This window comes from Corvus hawaiiensis, chromosome 3 (assembly GCF_020740725.1).
Source record: "Corvus hawaiiensis isolate bCorHaw1 chromosome 3, bCorHaw1.pri.cur, whole genome shotgun sequence".
NCBI lineage: Eukaryota > Metazoa > Chordata > Aves > Passeriformes > Corvidae > Corvus > Corvus hawaiiensis.
The window spans coordinates 97,800,812-97,818,596 of NC_063215.1; the positions used below are offsets into that span (position 1 = coordinate 97,800,812).

The window sequence follows — 17,785 nt, forward strand, 5'->3', positions numbered from 1 at the left end:
AGAAACGCCCCAGCAGACTAAACCCCAGCAGAAAAGGGCAGCAGAGTCAACCATATAGTGAGAAGTGGAAGACAACCTTTATCTCTCTGGGGACTCTTTCCACTTTAACTTCTACTGACATTTTGTCCACTGTGGTGCTGATAAAAAAACCCCAAACTGATAGAGAGATCTAAAAGTGATATCATATGTGATCAAAAGACAAAACAGAAAAGTCAGAAAGCTCACGCAATCCGTATTCCCACTGGGGAAACAGTCTTTTTAATATTAGAATTGTTTGTACTTTGAAATTGAAATCCCAACACCTGCAAGTGCACGCAGCTGAAGTAGAGTTCATTGCTGGATGGGCAAGTGCCAGGCAGTAACAGGGCATGAGAACAGATTTTGGCTCCATGAACGGAAACATAAACCTCTCCTTTGTAAAAATGATTCTTAATGATCTCAAAGGCCCCCTGGTTTAGTATGGAAGATGAGTACTGCTTTCCTTTAGAATGAATCCCACGTATTTTGTATCACAGTCCTGGCACAGGGCTACAAAGATGAAATCATTCCTTGACCATCACTGTGGGCATGCCTGCTCTGATCTGCAGTGCGATGCAGGGGCACACAAATACTGGAAATGGTGTAACTGCCTCATTACTGTGCTCTGCACAGGCTTTTATACCCTGGTTCTCAGCAAGACTAATTATTCTAAAAGAAGCATCACACTACTGCAATTATCCTGCTCCCAAAACCTGAGTTACATCATTTAGGACACTGTGCTTCACTATTCTGGCACATCCATGCGGCTTTATTTTTTGCCACAAAGATTTTTTTCTGGGGGAAAAAAAAGTTAAGAGGAACAAGCTTAGAGATCACAAACAACAGAAGACAGAACACTTAAATATAACAGAATAGGGAGAAGTCACTGACAGTGTCAAAAATCACATGCTTCTGGGTCTGTTTATTTACCTGGCACGCAGGATTGCTTACCTGCGTAATCCTTTCTCTGCAGCAAGTGAAGGTGAAGGTGTGGGAACTTCTTTCTTTCCTGGCAGTATTAACTGACAGCATGGGGAGGGAGACTATAGGAAGATTTTATTTCTCATCTCCAGCATCAATAAATTACTAAGGTAGCCTTCAGGACTCTCCGAAGGTGCTTGAAACCTATGGCCCTTTGGCTGGCTACTCTCCGGATGGACCAGCATGCATGATGCCCTCTTGCGTAAGGCTGCAGTCCTTCTGCAGGAGAAGAGCTGACTTTTTAAATCAAATATACAAGTTTCCCCTGTATCACAACCTCCTTCCCTCCCTGGGAAAGAACTTATAGTAGAAAACATTATTTAATGTCCCTATTGAGGGATTGGCAAATAAGAAAAAATAGCATCTACCCAGTGACTCAGAAATTAGCCGACCAGCCTTAGTAATTTTCTTTATCTCTCATTATTAATCAGAAAATTTCCCAAAATTTCTATATATGCCTGTTCTTTCCTTCTCTGCCGAGCAAAACTACAAGCTATGTCTGGATGTGACAGTTAACCACATTTTTGTTATGTTTCAGCATTAGCTGGAGAACAACTAGATTTGCAGCTGAGAAAAAGGGTGAGGGGGAGAAAAAAAAAGAGACAAAGAGAAGAGGGAAAGGGGGAAAGAAAGAAAAGGTACTGTCCTTTCAGCCAAATGACTCAGAGTAGTCATCTTCAGAGCACAGAAACCAAATGATTTGTGAAATCTTCAGAAACATTGGTGATTCAGCCAGCTGCATGGAGGGTGGTCTTGTTCTCAGCTAAAACAACCTGGTTTAACTCCCCATCAGTACTAAGCCCTCCATCATCTTGAAGTTTATAATTTTAAAAGTCCGATATTTATGTAAGCATGTCCAGCTTGCTTTCTCTTAAAGAAACCTTCCTTACCTTTTTAATCCTCTCTCTGGTCTTTGCCTTCTTACAGAGACAGAAGTCACAGAAGGCAACTGAATGTATTTCACCAGGAAATGTGGGCCATATCCTTCGTTATTACAGAAACAAAAAAATGCTTGTTTTGATCTATGTATGTGTATTTAAAGAATTACCAGCAGAACATAAAACGAAGTTGAGAGGTCTGTTTGAGGTCTGGATGTTCCACATATTTTTTCTGAAACTGCCATGGATTTCAGTGGGAGCACTGCACATTGAATGGCAAAGGGAAATGTCTCCCTGACCAGAGCTAACCCAGGGTAGTGCAAAGGAAAAGATGTTCACCTATGGAAGGCATATGCAGGCTGAACTGCATATATTAAATTAAAGACATCTGCACTTTGGCAGAATTTGGACAATGACTCACTTTAATTATGTAAAAATTTCAAACGGGGCAAACTCCACTGTAGTGACTCACATTAGTGCTACCACATGATCTTCTGATAACTACATCAGTATATAACTCATGTCTCTGCTGCAGAGTTTCTACAGAGAGAATGACATATTACCTGACTAGCATTAAAAGGACTCCATGTTCCCAGCAATGACTGGTACATTAAGTAATGCTTCAGAAAGTAGCATATAGTACACTGTAGCATATAGTACACAGAGCTTTTTTTCCCTTCACACAAAACTACAGTTCCTCTAATGACAATAATTCACTGTCATTCAAAAATCAATTTTCTGTTTGTGTTTTATTTCTTTAAATTTATAGAGTAGTGGGGAAAGATTCCAGAAGTAGAAACTTACATCATTTCCTTTTCCTAAGAAGAATTATGGTGCTGCAGACCTCCTAGGCTTCCAATCAAAGACGCTCCCACCCTGTCCTTATGCGAGTGGCAAACGCACCCTCAACCCCTTCCAGAACAAAACCTTCTGTGTAGGTCTGGCTGGTAAAGGCACCAGGCAATTTCTTGCATTTTGATTCACAGATATTCTTGGACTTTTCCCTGCTACCTCCTGCACTACCTTCCAAGTTAGTTTGGTTTGCTCGGTTCTGGTGTGGACTATCAGAAAGAACTCATTATGTGCCTTACATCAGACTAACAGGACTGATGACCTTGAAATGTCCGCTGTTAAGAAAAGCTACTCTGCATTATTTGCCTCAGATTTTTAAAAACAGCAAAACACTGTATTACTTACCTCAGTGTTGTTAAGGAAAGGGGGGGGTCTTTTGCTGATTTGTATCAGGTTCCTTTTCTGAGCTCTGAGAGTTGCTGTTTGTATCCTGGAGTACCACTGCATTACATTCCTATTAAACAGCTGAAAAAGGGACGTACCCTACAAGGCTTTCTAAACACTGTTTTCAGGCTTACTGAATAAGCTAACAGGACCCTTAAGGAGCAAAGAGGTACACAAAAGGCATTTTCAATACAAAAGGTATGTATTAATGTGACAAATACAGCCTTTGTTAATGCCAGATGCTGACTATAGGTGTGAATGAGGAGTATGATGAATGGGATGATGAGAAGAAAGCAGTCTTAATTGTGCAATTAGTTATGTTATGTTTGGACAATGTTTTGCATAACAATTATAGGCCACTGGTAGACTAGTGGTCCAAAATTACAGCCTTCCAAAGGAGTACAAAAGCTAGGAAAGCCACTGCGCCTTTTGAGAAACTACTTTAGAAGGTTAATGAAAGATGTAAATGATGTCAAGTGGCCTTTATATGCTTAAGTGTGCCATTGGGCTTGGATGGCAAGTGCAGTGTGCTTTCTCCAGCCAAGAGTGGTAAGAAGTAGCAAGTGCAGAGGACGTCCCAAGGGAATGCCCCAAGACACAGCAGTGCTAAAAGGTATGGGAGTGAAGTCTGGCCTCTGAGTGACAGAGCTGGTAGGAAGTGGTTGAAGGTATTGAGACCACTGTGTATGTAATGGGCTGGATCAACAAACAATGAGCAAGAGGAGAAGAGTCACAGTATGTTCCTGTTCCTTCCTAGCATCTACCAAAGAGGGAAAAAAGGCATCTTGATTATTCCACACCCTCTCATTCCACCTTTCACTTATTTTCTTTTTCAAAGCATAACTTAACTTTTTTTTTCTAGGGGTTCACATAGAAATTAAAATTAAAATTGGATTCCAGATTTAAGCTCACTGCTACAACTGTTCCTGGGGGTAAACTGCCCAGAATGTGATAACTACATGGGTGTTGAGTGATGATCTGCTCATAATCGACACATCCAAGCACACAAGAGTTCATTTCATCCTTGATCTCACCCCAGGGATCCACGCCAGTCACAGCTGATGCTGAGAGGTGTAAGACATACTGCCCCATTGGCTCCATGATTATTCATGGGTTAGCAGTGCTGGGGAGCAGGAGAGATGCCCTCACATGCCACTCAAAGGTGTTAAACTGACACACATCATAGCTTCCCTGGGTTCTTCTCACAGAGAATAACAAACATGCTATCCCCCAAGAAAAAAAACATCCACTGACATTTGAATAGGAGGCTAATGAACATGAAGGGGAAAGACTCAAGGTAAGACTTGTTCCTAAACCTTTATTTACAAAGGATACCTTTGAGCCAGACTCTCCATTGCCTTTCAAACATGACACTAGAATAACCCTGGAAGTGCTGTTTTTAAACAGTCTGCTCATCCCCTACTCAAATAAATAGTAAGTGTAGAGTGCTGCTAAGTCAAGCTGTTTAGCAAAGACATTTACTTCTGCACAGAAACTCAGCCCCCGTGGTGCAGGAGAGCACAGCAGCGTGCTGTGACCCAGCTCCCAGCCAAGGGGATGAAGAAGACATCAGGGCCAAGAAACAGGGCAGAGACCATTTGTGCTGTACCCCAGCAAAATCATCCACCCAGTTAGCTTTAATGTTGGGACTGGAAGTGGGAATAGTTTTTTAAAGGCTATTTTAGTCAGCGAGAGAAGAAAAAGGCTATCACGTGACTTTGCGTCCTGGATGCTGTTTGTAGAGAAGCCTTAAGTCACAGCTGGACTTCTACAAATTATTTATGATTGCAGACTGATATTGAATGCACAACTTGAGGGAAAATCACAGAGAGCAGGATTGTATGCACACAGAACTAAGCTTCATGTTCAGTCACATCTCTTCCAACTGACTGCAACCATCTCTACAGTCAATATCCAAGGCTCAAACACCCCTTGGAAATTCATTAGCAAGCACAGCAAACAGCAGACCTGAAAATAGCATCTTTCCATTCAGTGCAATGAGACATGCCTCACTGTACTATATGTTCAAAGAGGGAAGGGCAATATTCTTCTAAACCTAGCTTCTCATGAACCTGAATCCAATCACACATTCCCTTTATGACAGCCATCTCTCTTGGAGCTGCTCGACAAAATCTACATTGTATCAGCACCACCTTAAAGGTCGGCTGTGCTATTTCAATAAATAGAGAAACCATGGTTTCCTTAAACCACTTGCATTCCTCTTGCTGCAGTCATTTTGGATCTCTTCTATTGGTCTTGCTTAGCTCACTTTCATATGAATGTCAGATTTTGCATTTGCTGTGTGCTGTCATCTAGACTCCCGCTGTAAAACAGTTTGTTTTTCCCCCAGTTGGTGCACCAGATTAGCATTCCCCTTCTCCCCCCTCCAGAACAGAATGTAATTAAAGATCATGGGAAAATAACACACACACTAGTCATAAAGTTAGAGAATTCCAGGTTTGGTTCTGCTTTCCAATTTTACATGCTCCACTTCACTTCTGTATATAAAGAGAAATATAAATGGCTTTGGTCACTCGATATCTATTAACTCCTTGTACATCAGATCATGTGAGACAGAGATGACAACAAGATCCACAGCAGCTTATGAGAAAGGGCCCATGCCTCAGAGAATCACACCCAATCTACCCAAAAGGAAGTGTTTTGCCCAAATGATTCCCTCTTTGCTTACTGTGAAAGAGTTATGAAACATAAGCCAGAACTGTCTCCCATTCAGTGTTCAGGAAAATGTTTCATCATCTAAGTGAATGTTTTCACCTGAGAAGCCTGCCAGGATGATCACTGTGATAGCCTTGAAGCCAGAGAAGGTCAGCAAAGGCTAGTACTGGTGGCACAGTGGCACAGCTGGTTTAAAGCAGACATTGTTTTGTACATCCTCACCTCAGCAGAGGCACCTCCACCTCAAGTTTTCTGGTGCTAGAATGGAAACATCTTTGAGCTTACTGCCTTTGGGTGTACGATAGAATGTCACCAGAAGAGAAATGAACTGCTTCTTAATTTAAAAAAAAACAACAAAACAAACCCGAACTGGTTTTATAGCAGAGATAAAAATATAATCAAATTGCCATTTATCACCACAAGAATAAGCAAGAGGCAACTGTCGATCTTCAGTGTCTCCTGAGAGGTTCTGGAAAGGAACAAAACCTACCAGGTGATCTTCCACTGTGAAGGCAGGCAGCAGTGGGGAGGCAACTCAGGATCTACATCCAAGGTTCTGCCACAGCTAAATCACAATTTAAATTTGTCTCCTTTTTTGAGAGGAGAGAATGTAACTGAGGTCACTGAGAAAGATGATGTTTGTGCCACGTTGTTTGACACAGTATCACACAGACAGAATTTATGACATGCCCAACCTATACAACACCGTAAGTGGTGCATTTCTAGGAAATAAACCCCAATATCATGGTGCTTACTGTACCTCAAAATTCCTCCCTCTCCCTCAGATAGAGAAGAAAGTAGATGTTCACCTTTACCGTAATTATTTTTTATGGCAATTCTCTTCCATTAGTTAGAGGATCATAATGGAATAAATAGAAAAATGAGCTCCAGGCTGAGTATTCTGCATTGTAATCTAAATTAAACTAGTATTACAAATTTGTTTACATATCTCAGTTGAGCTATGCAGTTTCAAAAGTTACTTGCTGAACGTAAACATATCTCCTGATACTACATTACCCACTATATGCCGTAAAATATATTCTAATGTAATACAATAAAACTGAAAAACCAATAAATGTTCCTATTTATTGAGAAATTGGACAAAAAATAGCTTATTGTCAGTTTTTAAAGACTGAAAATCAATGGATGATGAAAGGTTGTATTTTTTGTTACCATTAGACTGTTGACTCTAGCAATAAGTGAGATATGGATTATAACTGGGGGAGTAAAGAACTGGTGAAATATACAATTTGGAGCTTCTAGGGTTTTGTAGAAACTTAATTCCCAGTATTAGTGCAGCAGTGGCCATCTTGGCACTGCTGTTAATGGGCCCCGAGAGCACAGCTCCTCCATTTTGTTCACAAAGCCAGCTTTAAGTATCTTCCTGTCTTTATGAGCATTTCTAAATTAAGGGGACTCTTAATCAGACTCGCATCTGCTGAGGATCACAAGTAAAGGAGATCCAGCTTTCACATATATTCACATCCTGCTGATCAAAAAAACCCCCAAAAAATCCTCTAACACCACCATGAAACCCCAGTTATTAGAGTGTCACCCCTCAGGTGCCTCTGAGTCCCCCCGGGTGAGCTGCCAAGGGGGGTTCCCCAGGTCTGGCCCCACATAACAGCAACCACCACCCAACACCAGAGAGAAATCAAGTTAAATCAGATATTCAGCTTGCAAAAATCTTTAGCTCTCGTGCTAAAGTTCTGGAGTCTGCCGTCCTTCCTCACACACGTAAGGTTTTCCACATCTGGGCCCTGAGCACAGAGGTCCCATGTAGATGGACTTTGGGCCATCTACACACGACTGAGTTTTACCCTAAGTATGTGGGCAGAGAGAGGTCTGAAAAACACAGATTTTTATAACCTGTTTTCTCAGAAGAATTTATTCATGGGAGTGAGTTTAAAACCTGAATTTCTATATTCGTTCAACAAAAAACGCACAACCGCACAGAGGCTGGGGAGGCATTCTTGTCTCACAGTGCAAACAAGGCAACATGGAATACTAAAAAAAGTACACAGTGATAAAATCCACCGAGCTAAACATAAACACTGCACCCAGGGTCCTGAAATAGTGATCTATGCCAACATTTTTCCAAGTGAACCAGTAGGTATGACCATTACATATAAACCCAAGTATAGATGTTCTACTCGGACTGTATTTCTAAACTCTGGAACAGAGTCTGAAAGGATGCCAATTACAATAGGGAGTTAGGGCTGCTTTTAGGATTTATATTCTCTCTGTATGTTTCATGATTATACAGCAGCTCAAATCTTAGATGGGGGTAATGCAGAAAATGCCTACACTGCCTTCAGACACACAAATGTTCTTCTCTGGAGAAGTGGGCAGTGACCACTGGGCCTGGATGTGATGAAGAACTAGTAAAGTAAGCCGACCTTCTTCTGCAGTACCTGATTTTACAAATTCAGAGAAGCATGCAGTTAAAAGTCTTCAGAAAAAAAATTTCCCAAGACCTGGATGGAGCTGACAGCGTGCAGAAATGGCCATCCTACTGCTGGCCCCAGTCCTGTGTTTCCCTGACATAAAACCTTTGCTTCAAACCGAGGACAGCACAGAGAGAACTAATTTTCATATCATGGTTTCCTTCTTGTTTCCCAGGTAGGAAGCTATTTCTAAAAAGGGGGCTGTTACCATGTCTGCATAATCACATACCAAAAAAAGATTAATGTTGCTCCTGTAAGCTTTTGCTTAAGTATACCATGGAAAATAACTTTGATGAAATAATTTGCCCAGAGCACTGCTTGTCTGGAAGATTTCTATAATTTAACCACAGTTCTGTAAATAATTTGGTGATAGACAGGCCATCAGCATAATTTGGTGCTAGACCCATGCAATGTTAAGGAAATGGCCAGCAGGCCAAAATTAAATCAACTGGGACCTAGTATGTACAATGCACATTAAAAACCAGTCCAAATCTATTATTTTTTGGAATATGCTTATTCACTTTAAAGGAAGACACTGATTTTTGCTTTGGGAATTAACACAAAGGAATGTCATCCTTCCTCCTTGTGAGGGAAAGATCACCCACACAGGGTTAAACCTGCAGATCTCCATGAAGATGTACAATATTTTTGCACCATAGCATCCCAAACTACAGCATTTTGTACCACTTTTGGACTTACCAGAAACTTTCATCAAAGTATCTCAGTTCTCCTGTGCTGATAACCTGTAAAATAGCAAAAGCCATTGCCCTGATTTTTACTCAAGATGTAACCAGGTCTGCAAGATAAGAGGTACAAAATTGTATGCATGGTACATTGCACCTTTAATCATCTACCTACCTGAAATACTTAAGCAAGTAGTTAGACATCTAAATGGTCCAACTACAGGCTTAAAATAAATGAGTTTTGTAGTACATGACTGTGTCCACGTAATTTGAAAACTGGCTTTCACATTCCACCTCAAGCAAAGCATCATTTCAGCTACAGGCAGATCAGAAACTTAAAGTCAGTAGCAGAGACAAGAACAGGACTAAGATTTAGTATTTCAGCTGAGAAGAGAGAACAAACGACTGCAGGATGCTTCCCACTGCACTGCTTCACTTCTGGACAAACATTTTTCCATCAGAAATGTCCACAATCAGCATTGCTTTCCTGCATCATCATAATGTAAATGGAGATACATTCTGGAAACCCTTGATGATTTTTACCAAATGAGAAGGGAATGGCAGGGAAAATAGCATACTAAACAAAGGCAACAAAGCCATCCCTCTCAGCTCTACTGAAAAAAGGCCTCAAGAAGCAGACACATTTATATTTCTTTTTAACTGAAAATACAGAGAAGGAGGTGAAGTAGATGGGTTAAAAGCCAGCAAAAAGTAGCATTAAAAAGCCCACCAGGTATTGTTGCAAGAACCTCTAGATAAGCATCTTAAATCAGGGTAAATTACACACCTCATGCTGGTGACTCGGTCATGGGAAATTATGAAGCTACGTGATGTCTCATTTGTTGTGCTGAAAACAAATGTAAATAAATTACTGAGAGAATCTCATTTACATTTAGAAATTCATCCCGATGCATGACATGACTGCTGATGTTTTTTTAAATGACACTTTGAGAAGAAGTGCCACTATTAAAAACAGATCATAGCCACCTCAGCGAGAGCCTGTGCATGTGTGCGTGTGTATGTGCATGAGTGTGCAACGGCAGATGTTCTAGAGAGATCTTTCAGATCTTTGGGGAAAAGGCTTTCTTTTACTGCTGCACGACCAAAATGGTGGCACCAGAAGACAAAACCACTGATACGTATTCTTCTGTGTATTTCCCCCCTTCCAGAGGAGGAAGCAGAAAGACAATGTTATGGATTGGCTGCTGCCACTGCAACAGAAAGTGCAAATACTAAAATGGTAGGAACAGAAAATAGCGTGGCACATCCTTCCATCATCAAGTGTAATAAAACTTCCCCTTAAATACACACACAAAAAGCCTTTTGCTAAGCTTTTATCTCCCCCCTCCACATCTCACATTTTAAGCTGTCACTGAAAAAATTGAGAAGGATATCCAGGAAGCCATAAGATGGAGAGCAAGTTGAACTGCTGTTAGCTAAGCAGCACACATTCAGGCAAATATCCAAATGCTTTAGGAGCTGTCATTCTCCATCCCGCGTGGGAAGGCTGCGAAGAGACGGACTTGCTCGTATCATGATTGCTCTTATTATTACAGCAGTGAAAACACTGCATACTAATGGATGTGTTTTCAGAAAAAAAGACTGTTAGATGGCTTTTTAGACTCTGTGCCTGGCTGTCTGGGCTTCAGTATCTGATACATCCTATGCCTTTCTTTGCTTCCAAAACAGAACTCCAAAAAAAAGTTTGTAACGTGAGGGCAAAATAAAACATATTTCCAAATGGGGACATGACAGTGTTCTACAACCCCACATACGGCAGCATATTTACGTAAGCCTGCATAGGTCAGAGAGTTTATTTGTTAAGGGACAAATAAGCAGGCCATGAAATAATTATTTTTCATTGTGCCCTGCCAAACCTACCCAGCCAAAGGCTAAATTGAGCTGCTATTGTGATTATTTGAACTGTGGAGCCAAAAGTCTTCACTGCAAAGCATCCCAGCTGTCCTAAATTTTATTCTGATGGCTAGTTTTCACACTAGCTTGAAACTTGCCAAAAATGCTCCACAAAACAGGCAGGCGGAAGGCTTGCTTTATCCAGACCTACATCAATTACTGATTTAGAGCTGTTCTGAGAACCTGATTATTAACAAATCACTTCCCAAAATTGTTATGACAAGATTCACATATGCAAATGGCAAGCTGCTCGTATGTACACAGCTAGCAAAAGAAATTAATACAAAGGTTCCCAGATTTATTTATGGTTATTTCCTATTCTGCTTTACTGCAAATTAGCCACTAAAATATTAAAAGAAAGGGGAGAGATCCAGCTGCAGCATCACAGCTTTGACATATGGTGACATGGAAACACCCAGGCCATAATGCTCAACATGCTTCTGCCTTCACCCACCTCCTTGGGGAAAAGGATCTACCAGTGCCTTCTGGCACCAGAGGAAGCAAAACCACCACGGTAGCTCTCAAGCCGCAGATTTGGCCAACATACCAAGGAGCAGGTAGGATTACCCTGAGAACAGCTCAGACGACAAGCTTGGGAGGATATTTCATATTTTAAACAAGGTTGACAGTGGAGGAGGGGGAACAACAAATATAATATTTTTTTAAACCTCATGCTTCAAAGCTTAAATTAATCCCTAATAATGAAAGATTAGGATGAGAATGTGTAGAGAGAAGATTATCCCAAGTCTGCCCATTGTGAGGCTCTTACAACTTTACTTGAGGTGCCTGGGGTTGGTCATTGCTAGAGACAGAGCAGGAGGATCTTGGGAACGATTAGTTTTGTGCTCTCTACATTTATGCTTAAACAACTAAGACACAAACAAAAGACAAAGAGCCTAATTGTTCTGAAGGCAGCAGACTTATAAATAATGAAATGCCCATCACTTGGTATCAGGCTGTATGTACCACAACCCTGACCAGACAAGTGCACCTTACTGCAGCCACCCTCCTCCTCCTCCACACCTCCTCCTATTCTTCATCCTGTTTGTAATTTCACTGTAATATCCTCAGGGCAGCAACCACTCCACATTTACACACGAATTAGAACAACACCTCACACAATGGCATACCAGTCCTGATTGGACCTGGACTGCTCCTGGGAATGCTGCTGGGAACAGTACTATAAAAAGAGCTCATAAATGTATAGAGTTCAGCACAGTAACACACGCACCCCTCCCCCCCCCTCCACCTTTTAACACAGTTAGCATCACCAGACTGTTAACTCTGTTTTCATAATAAAACTGCAGATAGTTTAATCCATTTCTACGCTCCAAGATGGTTGCAGGATGTGTAGCTAAGATCCAGCACACCTCCACCAGCACACTCTGTGAAGTCAGGCCTTTGCAATGGACCCCTGCACTTGCTGCTTAGTACAACGACAGAAATGCTACCAGATCACGTTGTAGAGGTCAAGGCTTAGGTTGAATCTCGCTTAGGATTTGCATGGAAGCTGATCCAATGACGGGCTGGGGACATTCAGGATGAGTAAACGAAGGAAGCCACAACAGGGTCAGCCAGATCACCTGTGTGCAACCATTACAGACCTGATTAGCCCAAATTCCCTTCTGATTTCCTTCCTTCCTTGGGAGAGGCTTTTGACCTTTGAGCTAATATTTTAGTATATTCTGGAATTTCAAATTTTGTACAAAATAAACTAGTTATTTTCAGGTACTTCAGATATAAATAGCTCCAATACAAATTTTTAACTTGCTCTGGTACTCAGTCACGCTATTTTTAACTGAAAATATAACAAATAGATTTGAAAATCTTTGGCAACATATTTCCATTTTTCCAACAATTCTGACACATTAATTATTTTGTTGAGGACTTTTTCCTGGAGGACTATGAATGGCCAATATGCTTCACAAAGAGCAAAAGAAAAAGGAAGGGAGTGGGTACAGGTAAGGTGGCAAATCAATAAGTAACTTGAGTGCAAATTCAGGCACTTGAGCCCCCTTTAAAGTCAGGTTCCATGTTGTAGTGACTCTTTCCAATAGTTAATATCTAGAAAAATGGAAGATATAGCCAAAATGTAAAACATATTAAAAACCTTAATTACAATAGAATGGCCACTTTGTCAGGCCTGTATTCTGCATTGATACGGCACCAGAAACTGACCTTAAAAATCTATCATACAGATTACAGCTGTTATCAACTGCATTAATCTCTTTCAAAATAAAATAAAACTTTAAAAAAAGTACAAATGACTTTTTGTTGACTGCCAGATGACAGATCTCTTGCCTAAAAACTCTACACAGTCAAATTGTGTGTAAAATCCAAGATCGTAATTATTTTTTTTCTGGCTCCTGATGGGATAGTAGCATTACAGGGCCCTTTTCTATATAGCTTTGCACTCAGTGCAAGTTTTGTCCATGGCATAAATGTGGAGATTTTCTGTCTCACAGAGATGAGACCCTCACTGCTGGACATTCTCAGCCTGAGAACTTGAGTTTCTCCATGAACTTCCTGCAACCCGTGACTTAACTCTTGTCCCTTTTGCCTGTGGTGCCAATGGCTCCAACCAAAGCAAACTCTGTCCAATGTCACACTTCCACTCTGGAGCAAAGACCACTCAGGAATGATCTTTTTACTTCTACAAAGACAGTAATAGACCAAGGTCTACATGGAACAGGCTGTTGACAACCCTGCACTTACTCAGTCATAGATATGTGACAAAGTCCAATTAAATCCTATTAGGGAATAATACAAATGACAGAGCTTAAAGAATACAGTTAGCTCCTAATTAGACAGCCCATAAATCTGTTCAGAACCTTCAGAATTTACCACCAGAACAGGGTCTCAAGACCTTTCACTGAGTTTCATTTTAACAGACCTGTTGTCCACTGAACCAACAACTCTGTTGCTTACAGACAAGATATTTCATCAACTTAAATACTATTAAAAGATGATTATGCACTGAGCTTTCCTGAAATTGTGTAACATTTGCATGGTATAACACATACTCTTACTTGTTCACTGCAGTCTGATTCAAAGTGCTATAAATATGTTTGCCCTTTCTGCTAAGCCCGCCTAAGGGATTAGCAACCCCCCAAAAGTTCAGTTGAATATTAACTGCATTAACTTTGCAGACTGTAACATACTGTTACACTCAAACAGCCTACGGTGTGGTATGGATGACTTGCTTAATAAAAAATGTTTTCTTGCAAAGCCCGATTGCTAGAAAAAAGAATTTGCTCTGTCAAAGGGGGTGACCTCTTCCATTTACTTCATAAAGCAAACAAACAAAAGGGTGAACTTTACAGGGATGTCCAGAGAAATGTTTATCATTTCATCTGTCAAACCAGACGGACTTCCCTTGGCAACAGCAACACAGCACCAGCTCCACTCTACGTTAGAAATTAAGTCAGTTCGCCATGAAAAAAACCTGTGAAATACAGCAGCAAAAGTGTCATCTACTGTAGTAATGTGAACTCAAAAACTATAAAAGAACTATGTTTGCTTACTTATTTTGTTAAGTAAGAAGCGCTTTGCGTGCCAACTCCCATAAAAACCTCGCGTGCTGGAAGACTTTTCAGCACGAAGTTATAAAGCAGTGAAGACAAATAAAAAGAAGAGAAAATATTTAAAAGTTGGAAGAGGAAGAGCTAATAGGAGTGTGAAAAGGAGCTGACTTGATAGCTAGTGACAAAAGTCAAGTAAGAGCAGATTCTTGAACCTCCCAAGCAAAAAGCTTCCAGGCAGAGGCAGGGGGTGACTGGCAGTATCTGATCAAAAGATGAAGAAAGGCAAGAGAAAGAGGAAAATGAGAAAGGCTGGGACAAGTTTCTTAAGGTTTTGAGGTAAAAAGTATCCAAAAGATTGCTAAAATACTTATAAAGATTTAAAAAAATCTTCCTTCATTATAATTGCAGTAATAAAAAATGTAGAGTCTGTCTGTTATGGGATGAAAACAGAAATTGCATAATACAGGGGGTTTTGCTTTTATAAAAATACCCAGATGACACAAACCTTCTCTATGCTGCTGTGGAAACATGTAACAACACTCAAGAGACCTTAATCCTGAACGCTGCAATGAAGCCTTTCTCATTTGGTCTTCAAGGATCACGTCTCTATCAATTTGCAAAAACATACTCTCCCATACAAAGGACTTGGGTGTTACAGAAAATAAATCCAAACTTTGAGAGTTAGAAACCATATTTCTTCATAATGCTGGACATTTACTTGCTTCTGCCATTCACCATCACCATTATGTTGTCTAGAAATGGAGACCAACAATAGATGTAGGTAATTACACAAGAACTTAAACTGCAGAGAGCTTCAGACCACAACATTAAACTGGAATTAAAGCTTTACAGGAAAAGAGATATGTTTCAGTCCCTGCAATCACCTCCCTCCCTCAAACACACACTGCACACCTGCTACCCACCAGCCAGATGGGACTGAATTCTCCTGAATCAGATCTTGGACTTTTAAGCTCAGCTTGAGTTCAATTGGATTTCAAGACATGAAAATATATTATCATTTCACATTCAAAAAATTACACCAGTGTCCAGGAACTTCTAGTTTCAGTACTGCTTGGACAATTAGATACGTATTAAAGTGGGATTATTGCCCCAAATGTACTAATAGAAATAAATAAATGCAGCTTTGCATCAACATTTCATTTAATTACACATGCTCACTTAATACATGAAAAACAGAGAGAAGCTGATTTTATATCATCAGCATGTTAACTGAGATTGGGAATTTAGCTAATTTGCAGCGACCAGCAGTATTTTTTTAAAAGTCCACAAAGGCAATTTAGCAGCCCAAACTCACTTAAACATTGTAGGAACTGGCCCTTAATGCACAGGTATCATAAAATATTAACACATGTTAAGAAAAAGCTGGGAAGCATTATATTCCTAGAGAATTTGCTAAGCTTGCATAATGTAACATTTGTCGTCAATAAAGTTTCCTCAGTTATGAGATCTCTAGCCTGTTTTCCAGAAGAAAGTCTCTTTTCCTCTCTCTCTATTCCAGCAGCACAGCTCCACCAAGTCCCTGCTGCCTGCACTCCAGTGGAGTACTGGCAACTGGCAAAGTCACATTTTTAATTGGGACTGGCCTCCAAATTAAGACTTTCCCCACCTTTTCCTTCAGTCCTGAAACCAACTTGAGACATGCAGGGGGTTAACAAGTCACCGGTCACCAGCGAGCCCTTCTCTGCAGAGGCCACGGGCATCTGGAAGCTGCTGCCGGTGGTGTTCCGCCAGAGCCACGCCTGGCAAGTGCCAAGGCGCAGGAATGCGAGTCCTGCTTGCTTGGCCAGCCTTGGACTGACCTTTAGTCGTAACAGGGAACAGGAGTTTTGTTAGTGAACACAGAGTTCTGGTCTACACATTTTTTAAATTGATTATTTTATTGATGTAAAGTGCCCAGGTGCCCTCCCGACAGTCACTAATATAGATTTTGAAAATAAAATTAATTAAGGGCCAGTCTGGACCACCTTTACTGTCACCATGTAGTACCCTTTTCTACAAGTAACAATGCTATCAACCAGCGAGCACAAGTAGAGTGTTTGAGCAGTATTTCATTACATCCCAGAACACCTGACCATGGAGGTCAAGATCACTGTCACCTATCTATGCACACACACGCACACACACACACACGCACACACACACTCCCTCTCCTCTCCTACCTTCCAAAAGGGGAACCGAAGCACAGAAAACTTAACCAGCCAAAGGCAGTGTCAGAGCTGCGCCGCTCCGGGCTCCGTCCTTCCGGAGCGCGGCACAGGGCGAGCCTGAGCGGGAGCAGAGCAGCCTGGCACGCAGGCTAATCTGAATTACACTCATCCAGCCCTCGAAATGGTTCCTCATTAGCTGCGGGTTAATGGAGTCCCAATGAGTAGTGTTATTTTCATCCCCTGCCTACTGAACACAAAATTCATTTGCAAATATCCTGTAAAATACTGCAAAGCAAGCCAAAGAGATATGACAACATAAGAGGCATACTATTTATGGAATGCACTTACCGTCATTTAGAAAAGGAAGCTGACATGAGCAACAGCCTAAATTTAGCAACACATTTAGTTTTTATTCACTAGTCACAATGACAACATTTTAGAAGGCTACCGCACACCTTGTGCGCCGAAAGGTTCCACTGAAATCAAGACAGACTTTGATCTGAAAGGAATTTGGGATCAGCTCCTTAATGAATACAACACTGAGTTAAATTAAGGCAATCACCATCTTGACTTTCTATTCCAAGTAGATATAAAATTACATTGATTGCAGGAAATGGTGGCATTCAAACAATATTGCAATGGCCAAAGCCTGAAAGCTAAATTCATTGTCAAGCTAAACTAGGCTTTCAGAGGGCACCATTTGATTTGAGGCAAAAAAGCATCTGCAAACCACATATTTTCAATTAATTGTGTAAAAGGCACAGAGTAAGAAAGGAAAAACACAGGTCAATATGCTACATGCCACTCACAGAAGCAGAGTCTCTGCATGAAGATACTGTGCATATACATATATATGTATATATATGTGAGTGCATGTGTGTGTTCTGGGCTTTTTGGGGGTATTTTTTAAGGCAGCCTGTACTACAAAGGCCAAATTTGAGATCCAGAAAGGCACAATGCATTTCCAAACAGCCTGACAATGCTCTTTTACCCAAGCTATCTTTAATTCAGAAGTAATTTCAAATAAACAGCACACAAAGTTAAACCTAGTTCTTTTGAAAACTCAGAAAAAGAATTAATTCGAACCCTTACCTTTGGCACCTTAAAGACTTTTGGCCATGACTTACCTGTATAAATAGAAAGAACTAATTTACTACAGAAATGCCCATGGGCAAACATGTTCTGGCTAATGAAGTGTTCAGCTTTTGCATGATTAACCAGCTGGTGGGGGTGGTGTAAAAATCACAGGGCATAAAATAA

At 40.7% G+C, this 17,785-nt stretch overlaps 1 protein-coding gene across 6 annotated transcripts in view; it reads right to left on the reverse strand.

Annotated features, from left to right (window-relative positions):
- ESRRG (estrogen related receptor gamma) overlaps window positions 1-17,785 on the reverse strand; it is a 374,779-nt gene that overhangs the window by 323,486 nt on the left and 33,508 nt on the right. Inside the window, exon 3 of one of the 6 annotated variants that reach the window (XM_048296140.1) lies at window positions 17,618-17,652. The exons of the other annotated variants lie outside the window; for them this stretch is intronic. Within the exon in view, the coding sequence (XP_048152097.1) occupies window positions 17,618-17,652 (35 nt within the window). The remainder of the gene's footprint in view (window positions 1-17,617; window positions 17,653-17,785) is intronic. 6 annotated transcript variants of the gene reach the window in all.